Genomic DNA, 10,600 nt, shown 5'->3' with positions numbered 1-10,600 from the left:
CACCACTATCACTGACTCTTATTCCTGTCAAAAGGGACAGACCTGGTTATCATGAACTCAAGGTGACCCTGACAAGGCATCTGCCCTTCTCCTACCTCTCCATGCAGTTCTAGAGGCAGTATTAGGTACATTCTTGGTGCAGCACCTGGCTGGTGTACTGTTCCTCACCATGAGGTGGTGGCAGGGGGGAAAACCCAGTTGGTGTCATACCAATAAAGGCTAAAAACTAGTGTTGCAGAAATGAGATCATCCTTACGCAGAACATCCTCAAACAACTGAAAAACCGACAGCAACCAGGAGTTCAGCTTTTTATTGAGCAGCTTATAAAAGTTTAGTCAAAGAGACCAAAGCCCATGTCATCATCAGACTCCTCAGATTCTTCTTTCTTGGCTTCCACTTTTTTCTCCTCAGCTAAAAAATAAAAACAGTAACACACCTTGTCAGTATTATAAACTCCAACGAGCTCCAGGCCTTCAATTTACATGGTCAAAAATACCCGAGGACTTCCAACTATGTCCCTGGTTTTAGGATTTCTATCGTCTACTCTTTTAGCAAACTAAGTATTATAGGCAGGATTGCTCTTAATCTCCACGCTCCTCCCTCCAATACCAAAAAAGTTTTCTACCTGGGGCAGCAGCGGTGGAAGGAGCAGGACCTCCCGCTGGCGCAGCGCCAGCTGCTGGGGCAGGTCCACCAGCTCCTACATTGCAGATGAGGCTCCCAATGTTCACGTTGGCCAGGGCCTGCAACACATGTGCAAACAGATCACACTCAGTTCTGGCCTTTTGTTGTTACAAACCTCCCACCTCCAAAGGAACCTCCCTTTTGAACTGACAGCAATCAATCCCCAACACTATATTGCCCATCCTTCTCCTTTGCTGCATCTGCCAGTGACATTGTCTGCTACTGAGATTTCCTAGGACTTAGGGACACAGAGCTATATTAAAAACTAATCACAAGAAAACCTACTCAAGCTTTAAATCTTACAGAATAACTGAGAGACTGGCCGCAAAATGCTGGCTTCAGTTGTTGGCAAAAAACTCAAGCTTCCTTAAATACTCAAACCAAGATTCTTTCAGTTCCACATCTTAAGAGTGAATTCAATTTTTCAGACCGCGAAGTCCAGGGACTTTATTAAAGAGGAGTACCTTTATTGAAACTACAATGTTTTCAATCATTCAAAGCTCTTTGGAGGACACAACCTTAAGAGACAAAGCTAATTGCCTCCTGCCAGAGACTAAGTAACATATATAATAGAAAATAATACCAAGTTCCTTGTGTAGGAATCTTGTCTTCATTGATCTTTTTATATCCCAACAGTCAATGGTCAAAATAAGGGCCACTACATCCAATTTCCATGAAACCCGGTTATGAGATCTAAATGTTCATGAGGTTAAAGAGTTTGACAATTTTATAAGGGACGGCTCTGCCCCTGCTTCACACCAATTCATGACGTCTCTGTAGGGCGGTTGGACACTCATCTCTGGGGCCTGTCACTGCTATTTTTACCATTTCATTGTTGCACAAATTAACCATGAACTAATGGAGTCATAGCTCTCACACAATATTCCTCTTCTTACATATGATACAGGACGCCGATCTCAATGGTTATCCTAATGCGAATGAAAAATGATGATTTAAAATCTTATCAGAGAAGGACAAACAGTGTATGTTCTCATTCATTTGGGGAATATGAATAATAGTGAAGGGGAATATAAAGGAAGGGAAAAGAAATGTTGGGAAATGTCAGGAAGGGAGACAGAACATAAAGACTCCTAACTCTGGGAAACGAACTAGGGGTGGTGGAAGGGGAGGAGGGCAGGTGTTGGAGGGGAATGGGTGACGGGCACTGAGGTGGACACTTGATGGGATGAGCACTGGGTGTGTTTCTGTATGTTGGTAAATTGAACACCAATAAAAATTAATTTAAAAAAATAAAAAATAAAAAAAATAAAATAAAATCTTATTTCCAGGAGAAATCCTTGATTAAAAATTAACTTTGGACATTGAGAAGAACCAGCTAAGAATCATAATCTGTGCTTAAGGGCTAATTTAGCCCGAGTGGGGACGCAAGTTGGCACTGTAGCTTTTATTTTTTTCTGATGGATCAATAAAATTGTTATGTATTTAAAAAGAAAAATGGAAGGGCACGGGCAGTATTACCTCCTGGGTGACTCTTAAGGAGTCATCCGGTGGGTGTATAACATTTATGTATGCATGTACATATATGTGTGTGTGTCATGATTTCAGAACAGAAAGAAAAAGAAACCAGACTGCAAACAAGAAGGAAAAGAGGGGGACGTGTGGGGTAGCTCAGCGGTTTAGGCCCTGCCTTCCGCCCAGGGCGTGACCCTGGAGACCGGGGCCTAGTCCCACATTGGGCTCCCTGCATGGAGCCTGCTTCTCCCTCTGCCTGTTTCTGCCTCTCTCTCTCTCTCTGCATCTCTCATAAATAAATCTTAAAAAAAAAAAAAAAAGGAAGTTAAAGAAAAATTTTAGACTCTAGATATGGAACTATGAGCCGCTCTCGTGTTACAAGGACACCTGACTTTGTAAATCCCTGATCTCCCCAAATCTGCTTCTCCAAATCACTCTGCTGCCATTTCCTTACCTTTGCAAACAAACCCGGCCAGAAAGGCTCAACATTCACACCCGCTGCTTTAATGAGGGCATTGATCTTATCCTCCTAAAAAAATAATTTAAAAAAATTAAAAAAAAAACAAAAACAAAAACAGAAAAACCCGCATTCCATGAGCAAGCAAAGCGCAGTTTTCGGAAACGTCTCCAAACCACTGCAACTGAAAGTAAATCACTCAAAACGTGTGTCCAGAAACCACGTTTAACCGCACCAAATACTGTGTCTGTATTTCGCGTATATTTATTTAAAACGAAAAATTTCTCAGGACCCTTACGATCACCGGAGACGCACCGGCCCCCGCGTGCCGGTCACCTCGCGGGGCAGCAGGTGCAGCAAGCTGACATGCGCTCCATCCGCATCCCGCATCCCGGCCCTGGGATGCCGTCGGGACAAACCGGTCTGCCCGCCCGCACGCACGCACGTGGGCCCGCCCGCACGGCCCGCCTGCACGCACGTGGGCCCGCACGCACGTAAGCACGCACACACGCACGTGGGCACGCACGCACGTGGGCCCGCCCGCACCGCCGCCGGGACGCCGCTGGCCGCGGCTTCGGCCGGAAGGGCCTAGCAGGGCGCCCCGCCAGCGCACGGAAAGCGGCCGGCCACAGGCCGACGCCCGCCCGGGCCCGCACTCACCGTGACCGTCACCTCGTCGTCGTGCAGGATGAGGGCCGAGTAGATGCAGGCGAGCTCCGAGACGGAGGCCATGGCGAGGGCGCGTGCCGAGCGCGGTGCTAGTCGCCGGCTGAAGTGAGGGCCTCACCCCAACGCGGCCTTAGCTTCCTCGGAAGGACCGAGCACCTTAGCGGCAGCTGAGGAAAGGAGATCCCGCGCCTGCGCGCAGCATCTTATACGAATCCCACGGACCAATCGGCGCCCGCTACTGGCGGAAGAGGCGGGGCGAGAACGCGCCTGCGCACATAGCGTGACTCGTTGGTGAGCGGGGTCAAGAGGTTATCAGGTACCTGCGGCTGCGAATTCTCTTGGTTGGGGTAAAACTCGGGGCTCCTGAGACAGTAAAAATACTTTTAGGAAAAAGTGACGTGAGTAAATAGAGTTCACCCCAGGTAGTGTATCCGGGGTCACGCTATTTGGACGTTTGATGACGTCACCAGGCTCCCCCCGCGGGCTGTGAGCACCTGGAGCTCAGCAGCTGTCTGCCGGGAGGTCTCAGGTGCTTAGGACAACGTCTCAGAGAAAAAGCTGCAGGAGGTAAAGAGAAGCTTGCAGCAGCAGCAGCAGCAGCATCCGAGCGCCTTCCGTGCCCGGGGCGCTGAGCCGCGGCCTGCCGGGATTCCCCGCATCCTTGCCCAGCGCCGCGGGTGAGTACTGTTAGGGACCTACGTATTAGGGATCTACTGGGAAGGAAGGGGAGCTTTCCGTGACAGTTGGTATAACGAAGGCACTCCGTGTTTGGGTGGAAATGCCTCGAAAGTGCCCTTAAGATACCAAAGATGAGTTGAAGCAACCTCTCTTGTCTAGGTGCTGCATTGCCACTTTGTATCTTTTGAAACTTAATAAAATCGGTGTTGGATTCGTATTGAGAGTTGCTGGGCTTTTTCTTTCTTTCTTTTTTTTTTTTTTTTTTCTTTGAGGTATGATTGACATGACATTTTTTATTTCCGGCGTATAGCATTATGATTGGATATTTGTGTGTATTGCAAAAATGGTAAGTCTTGGTTAACATACATCACTATACATAACCATTTTTAAGGTCTGCTTTTTTGGCAGCCTTTAAATATGACGCACAGTCCTATTAACTATAGTCACCGTGTGGTACGTTACACCCACAGTGACTTTTAACTGCAGGTTTGTAATTTTTGACCCCCTTCGCCCATCCCATCCCTCCCTCTGGCAACCACCAATCTGTTCCCTCTTTTTTTTAAAGATTTTATTTAGTTATTCATGAGGGACACACAGAGAGAGGCAGACACACAGGCAGAGGGAGAAGCAGGCTCCCGGACGTGCAGGGAGCCGGACGTGGGACTCAGTCCTGGGCCTCTAGGATCACACCCTGGGCCGAAGGCAGCACTAAACTGCTGAGCCACCCGGGCTGCCCTCTTACAGGTTTTTGAGTTGTGATTACCACTGGATTCATGTATAACATCTTATATATATTGCAGTCTATATTAAGTTTGAACACATTCTAAAAGCTCTAAATTTTTACTCTCCCTTCACATTTTATGTATATAATATCATATTTTACATCTTTTTATTTTGCGTATGCTTTGGCTGATTTTGTAGATATAATTGATTTTACTACTTTTGTGTTTTAACTTCCATATGGGTTTTATAAGGGATAAACCTACTACCTTTATTGTATGTTTGTTTTTAGTTGTGACATTTTTTCCTTTCATAATTGTCTTCTAGTTATGGCCTTTTTCCAATTAAAGAATCCCCCTTAACGTTCCTTATCAGGCCAGTTTAACTTTTGTTTGTCTGGGAAGCTTAATCTCTCCTTAATTTCTGAGCAATAACCTTGCTAAGTGAAGTATTCTTGTTTTTTTTCCTTTTAGCCCTTTGAATAATATATCATGCCACTTTCTTCTGGCCTGCATAGTTTCTTTTTTTTTTTTTTTTTAAGATTTTATTTATTTATTTATTCATGAGAGACATAGGAAAAGAGAAAGGCAGAGACACAGGCAGAGGGAGAAGCAGGACCCATGCAGGGAGCCTGACGTGGGACTTGATCCCAGGTCTCCAGGATCCCACCCTGGGCTGAAGGCGGTGCTAAACCACTGAGCCACCCGGGCTGCCCAGGCCTGCATAGTTTCTGCTGAAAAATCAGCTCATAGCTTTATGGGATTTTCTGTGTAACTTGTTTTGTTTCTCTGCTTTTAAAATTGTATCTTTATCGGGATCCCTGGGTGGCTCAGCAGTTGAGCATCTGCCTTCAGCCCAGGGCATGATCTTGGAGTCCTGGGATCGAGTCCAACATCAGGCTCCCTGCATGGAGCCTGCTTCTCTCTCTGCCTGCCTCTCTCTCTCTCTCTCTCTCTCTCTCTCTCTCTCTCTCTGGCCCTCATGAATAAATAAATAAAATTTAAAAATAAAATAAAATTGTGTCTTTATCATCACTTTTTGCCATTTTAATTATCATGTGTTTCAGTGTGGACCTCCTTGTGTTCACCTTGTTGGGGGCTCTCTTTGCTTTCTGAACCTGGGTGTTTGTTTCCTTCCCCTAAGTGGTGAAGTCTTCAGCTGTTTTTTTCTTCAAATGAGTTTTCTGTCTTTTCTCTCTCTCTCTCTCTCTGGCACTCCATGATGTGAATACTATTATACTTGATGATGTCACAGCCGTGTTTTCTCAGGTCCAGTGAGAATCTTTATGACCATTACTTTGAATTGTTTATCAAGCGTATTATCTGTTTTATTTAGCTCTATTACTGTGATTTTGTCTTATTCTTTGATTTGGGACATATCCTTGTCTCCTCGTTGTCTGTGTTTTGTGTATTAGGTAAATCCACTATATCTCCTGGTCTTGAAAATAGTGGCCTTGTGTAGAAAAGGTCTTGTGGCCTGTAGTGCAGTCCCCCCACCCCCCACCATGGTAACCAGAACCAGGTGCTCAACAGGTGTCCCCTTTGTGGGCTGTGTTGTGGCTGAGCTGCCATTGCCTTCAGCTCCGCTAGCTTCCCTTAGCTGCACTGCCTGCTGTGGCATCCTCAGAGTTTACTGCCCGCTGTTGAGAGGCCTCTGCAGCAGCAGTGGGTTTCATTAGTGGACAGGACTGACAATCCAGCTGTCTACACTTAGCCTGTCTGCCTCAGCTGTCTACACTTAGCCTGTCTGCCTCACAAAGGTTATTTGTGATTTTTCTGACACCAACAGCCAAGGCTTGCTCCATGCAGTCAGCTGAGAGGCTCAGCTGCAGGAACTGTAGGCATGTTGGTGCATGAACTTATTTCCACCGTGCCTTAGGACAGGAGTCACTTTGGAGGGACACCTGGGAGGCTGGCAGTTGGATTGGACAGGTCTGCAGGAGAACACCGGGGTGTCAGATGGAGAAGCAGACTTCCCCCACGTGGGGCACGATCCCAGGACTCTGGGATCATGACCTGAGCCACCCAGGTACCCCTATCTTTCATTGTATTAATGTGATATATTTGTTGATTGGCATATATTGAACCATCCTTGCATCCCAGAGATGAATCCCACCTGATGGTGTATAATATAATTCTTTTTGTGTTCTTGAATTCAGTTTGCTAATATTTTGTAGAGAATTTTTCCATTTATATTCATTAGGGATACTTCTGGTTATCTTGCTGCGTCCTGGTCTCACTTTGGTATCTGACCTTACATAATGAGTTTGGAAGTATCCCAGCCTCATCATTTCTTTGCAGGAGTTTGAGAAGGACTGCTGTTAATTCTTCTTTGAAGGTCTGGTGAAGCCATCTGGTGCTGGGGTTTTCTGTGTTGGGAGGGTTTTGATTACTGATTCAATCTCTCTAGTCATTATTCATCCTTTCAGATATTTCATTTCTTCTTAGGCTTGGTGGATTAATGTTGTGTTTCTAGAAACATACCCATTTCTTCTAGGTGTCTAATTTGTTGATATGCAATTTTTTCATAGTAGTATGTCTATATGTCTGTAGTATCAGTTGTAATGTGTCCTTTTTCATTTCTTGAGTCTTTTTATCTTAATCTGGTTAAAGATCTGTTGATTTTGCTTACCTTTTTAAAGAACTTTTAGTTTTGTTGATCCTTTCTATTTCTCTGGTCTCTATTCCATTTATTTTTGCTCTGATTTTTTTAAAAAGATTTTATTAATTTATTCATGAGAGACAGAGAGAGAGAGAGAGAGAGGCAGAGACATAGAGGGAGAAGCAGGCTGCCCTCAAGGAGCCCAATGTGGGACTCGATCCCAGATCCCAGGATCACGCCCTGAGCCGAAGGCAGATGCTTAACTGCTGAGCCACCAGGCGTCCCTCGCTCTGGTATTTATAATTTCCTTCCTTCCGCTAACTTTGAGCTGGTTTCTCCTAGTTGTTTGAGGGGAAAGGTTATTTGTGATTTTTCTGATTCCTTAACATATGCATTTATTCCTATAAGCTTTTCTTTCAGAACTTTCACTGCATTCAATGATTTGATATGCTATATTTCCATTTTCATTTGTTTCAAGGTAATGTTTCCCTTTGATTTCTTGACACATTGGTTATTCAAAAGTATGTTGTGTCGTTTCCACATATTTTTAAATTTTCAATCTCCCTTCTGTTGTTGATTCCTAGTTTCATACCATTATGGTCAGAAAAGATAGTTGATATGTTTTGTTTTCTTAAATTTGCTGAGATTTGTTTTGTGCTCTATCATGATCTGGAAAATACTTCATGTGCACTGAAAAAGAATGTGTGTTATGCCCCTGTTGGTTAGAATGCTCTAATATTAAGTTCTTCTGTTCTATAGTTCAGTTTCTTTGTTGATTTTCTACCTGGATGATTTATTCATTGCTGACAGAGGGGCACCTAGGTCCCCAACTGTTATTGTACTGTCTGTTTCTCCTTTGGGATGTTAGTATTTGCTTAATAAATTTTGGTGATGCAATGTTGGGTGCATATATCTTTATTACTGTTTTATCTTCCTGATGTATTTTCCCCTTTATCATTATACGATGACCTTATCTCTTTTTATTGTTTTTAGGCTTGACCTCTGTTTTGTCTGATAAAAAGCATAGCTACCCCTGCTTTCATTTGCTTTCCACTTGCCTGGAATATCCTCTGCCATTCCTTCACTTTGAGCCAGTGTTGGTCTTAAAAGTTGAAATGAGCTTCCTGTAGGCAGCATATGGTTGGGTCTTGTTTTGCTCTTATCACCAAGCTACTCTGTATCTTTTGATGGATGAATTCAGTCCATTTATATTGAATGATTATTGATCTTAAGGATTTACTACTGCCATCTCATATTTAGCCTTCTGGTAGTTTCTTTTTCCCCATGTTTCTGGTTGTCTTTCTTAGTGTGATGGTTTTCCACGATGATTTGCTCAGTCTCCCTTTTTTAATGTTTTGGTACTTTTCTCTAGATTTTTGCTTTGTGATTGCCATGTGGCTTATATAAAACATCTAGGTCCTTTTTGTGCTGATAACACTATCTTCATATACAGTTTCCATCCTTTTAATTCTCCCCTTTTATACTTTTGGTGTCAGTTTACCTTTTTTTGCTGTGAATTCATTGAATTATAGTGGCTATAGTTTGTTATTGTTGTTCCCCCTTTTTAAGCTTTTATAAGTAGTTAGCACATCATTCTAAGACAAGTTTTCTAATTCTGTTTTTTTCACCTTTGTCTAGAGTATGGGTCATTTCATATGCTTTTATGTCACTAATTAGCATCTTTCCATTTCAGCTTGGAGAACTCCTTTCAGTATTTCTTGCAAAGCAGGTCTAATGGCGAACTACATATAGGGAAACCCCTTATTTCTCCTTCATATCTGAAGTATATCTTTGCCAGATAAAGTGTTCTGGACTAGCAGTTTTTATTTTTCAACATTTTGAATGAGTCATTCTACTCTCTACTGGTCTATAGAATTTGAGAAACCCACCAATAAGCTAATGGAGGTTCCTTTGTAGGTTACTTTCTTTGTTGCCTGGGTGTCCCTGCCTTTTAACAGATTCATTATAATGTGTCTTGGAGATGATATTTTCACATTGAGATAATAGCACCCAGGACTTACTTCTCTAGTTCCTTCCCCAGGTTTGAGAAGTTCTGTTACTGTTTCTCTAAATACTCTCTGCTCCCCTTTCCCTTTCTTCTCCTTCTGGTAGACTGTTATATTTGTTTTTCTCATCCTATATGATAGCTTTTGTAGGTTTTTTGTTTTGCTTTGTTTTGTTTTAAATCTTAGCTCTCCTCTCCTGAGTCATTTCTAAATTCCTGTCCTCTAAGTCACTAATTCCTTCTTCAATCTGATCTGCCCTACTTGCTAAGCTCTCTAATGCATTTCTTCATCTCATTCACTTGTCAGCTCCAGAATTTGTATGGTTCTTTTAAAAAATTTAAAACTCCTTGGTAAAAAAACAGCTCCTGTTCAATAATTTTGTTCCAAAACTGTATCACGTTTTCTTATAAGTTCACTTAATCTCTTTGATAGCTGTGAATTATTTGTCAATTAAATCAGAATATTTTGCACCTTTGGGTTCAGTTGCTAGAGAATTTATTTTGTGATACCACACTACTGTGATTGTTTCCAAAGTATTTGATTATGTGTACCTCTGCCATTGCATTTGAAATAGCACTCTTCCTTAGTTGTTTCATTTGTTACAGTTCAACAGCTTGGCAATTACAGACTTTTGTTTCCCAGAAGGAGGTGCAATAGCTCAAGCTTTTGGCTTCTCACCTGAGTTGGTTCTGGGGCTGCACTCAGGACTGCATAAAAATTTTTTTAAAAAGCCAATTCAGAAGCTGGCAACAGAGGTAGTGGGTGATGGGAAGTTAAGTGTGGCACTGGGTTTTGTGGTTACCTGCAGGCTGGTAGGGGGATCCTAGAATGGGAGTACTTGTTTGAAATCCCAAGGCAGACAGCAGCGAACATCCCTTTAGTGTCCTTTGATGTTTTGTCTCTGTGTCTTTCCTCTCCCTCTCCCCAGTCAAGGTCCTCCTCCCTGCTCAAAGCTGTACTGCTGGGGGGATCCCTGGGTGGCTCAGTGGTTTAGCACCTGCCTTCGGCCCAGGGCATGATCCTGGAGTCCCAATATCGAGTACCACATTGGGCTTCCTGCATGGAGCCTGCTTCTCCCTCTGCCTGTCTCTCTCATGGATAAATGAATAAAATCTTCAAAAAAAAAACAAAAAAACCTGTGCTTCTGGGGAGAAATGGGTCCCTGGGCAGAAGAAATACCCCATTTTGAAGCTGTTCCTTTCTATGCTTTAAAACAGGTAGCAGGCAGCCCCGTGGCCCAGCAGTTTAGTGCTGCCTTCAGCCCAGGGTGTGATCCTGGGGTCCCTGGATCGAGTTCCACATGGGGCTCCCT

At 43.5% G+C, this 10,600-nt stretch overlaps 1 protein-coding gene across 1 annotated transcript; it reads right to left on the bottom strand.

Annotated features, from left to right (window-relative positions):
* Window positions 1–291: 291 nt before the first annotated feature.
* Window positions 292–4,159, bottom strand: RPLP1 (ribosomal protein lateral stalk subunit P1). Its single transcript, XM_072739021.1, has 4 exons — window positions 3,275–4,159; window positions 2,612–2,686; window positions 626–743; window positions 292–411 (listed from the first exon to the last, which is right to left on the bottom strand). Exons 1-4 carry the CDS (start codon window positions 3,344–3,346, stop codon window positions 332–334), a joined length of 345 nt encoding a protein of 114 aa, XP_072595122.1. The 5' UTR covers window positions 3,347–4,159; the 3' UTR covers window positions 292–331.
* Window positions 4,160–10,600: the final 6,441 nt, after the last annotated feature.

This window comes from Vulpes vulpes, chromosome 15, assembly GCF_048418805.1.
Source record: "Vulpes vulpes isolate BD-2025 chromosome 15, VulVul3, whole genome shotgun sequence".
Lineage (NCBI taxonomy): Eukaryota > Metazoa > Chordata > Mammalia > Carnivora > Canidae > Vulpes > Vulpes vulpes.
This window is presented reverse-complemented; position numbering and strand designations above follow the sequence as displayed.

Bases quoted from the DNA above. Each gene is read 5' to 3' on its own strand.
- RPLP1 (XM_072739021.1), bottom strand. From the start codon at position 3,346: ATGGCCTCCGTCTCGGAGCTCGCCTGCATCTACTCGGCCCTCATCCTG. The intron at 2,687-3,274 runs GTGAGTGCGGGC...TTATTTTTTTAG, and splicing joins ACGACGAGGTGACGGTCACG to GAGGATAAGATCAATGCCCT. The intron at 744-2,611 runs GTAAGGAAATGG...CATGTGTTGCAG, and splicing joins GGCCGGGTTTGTTTGCAAAG to GCCCTGGCCAACGTGAACAT.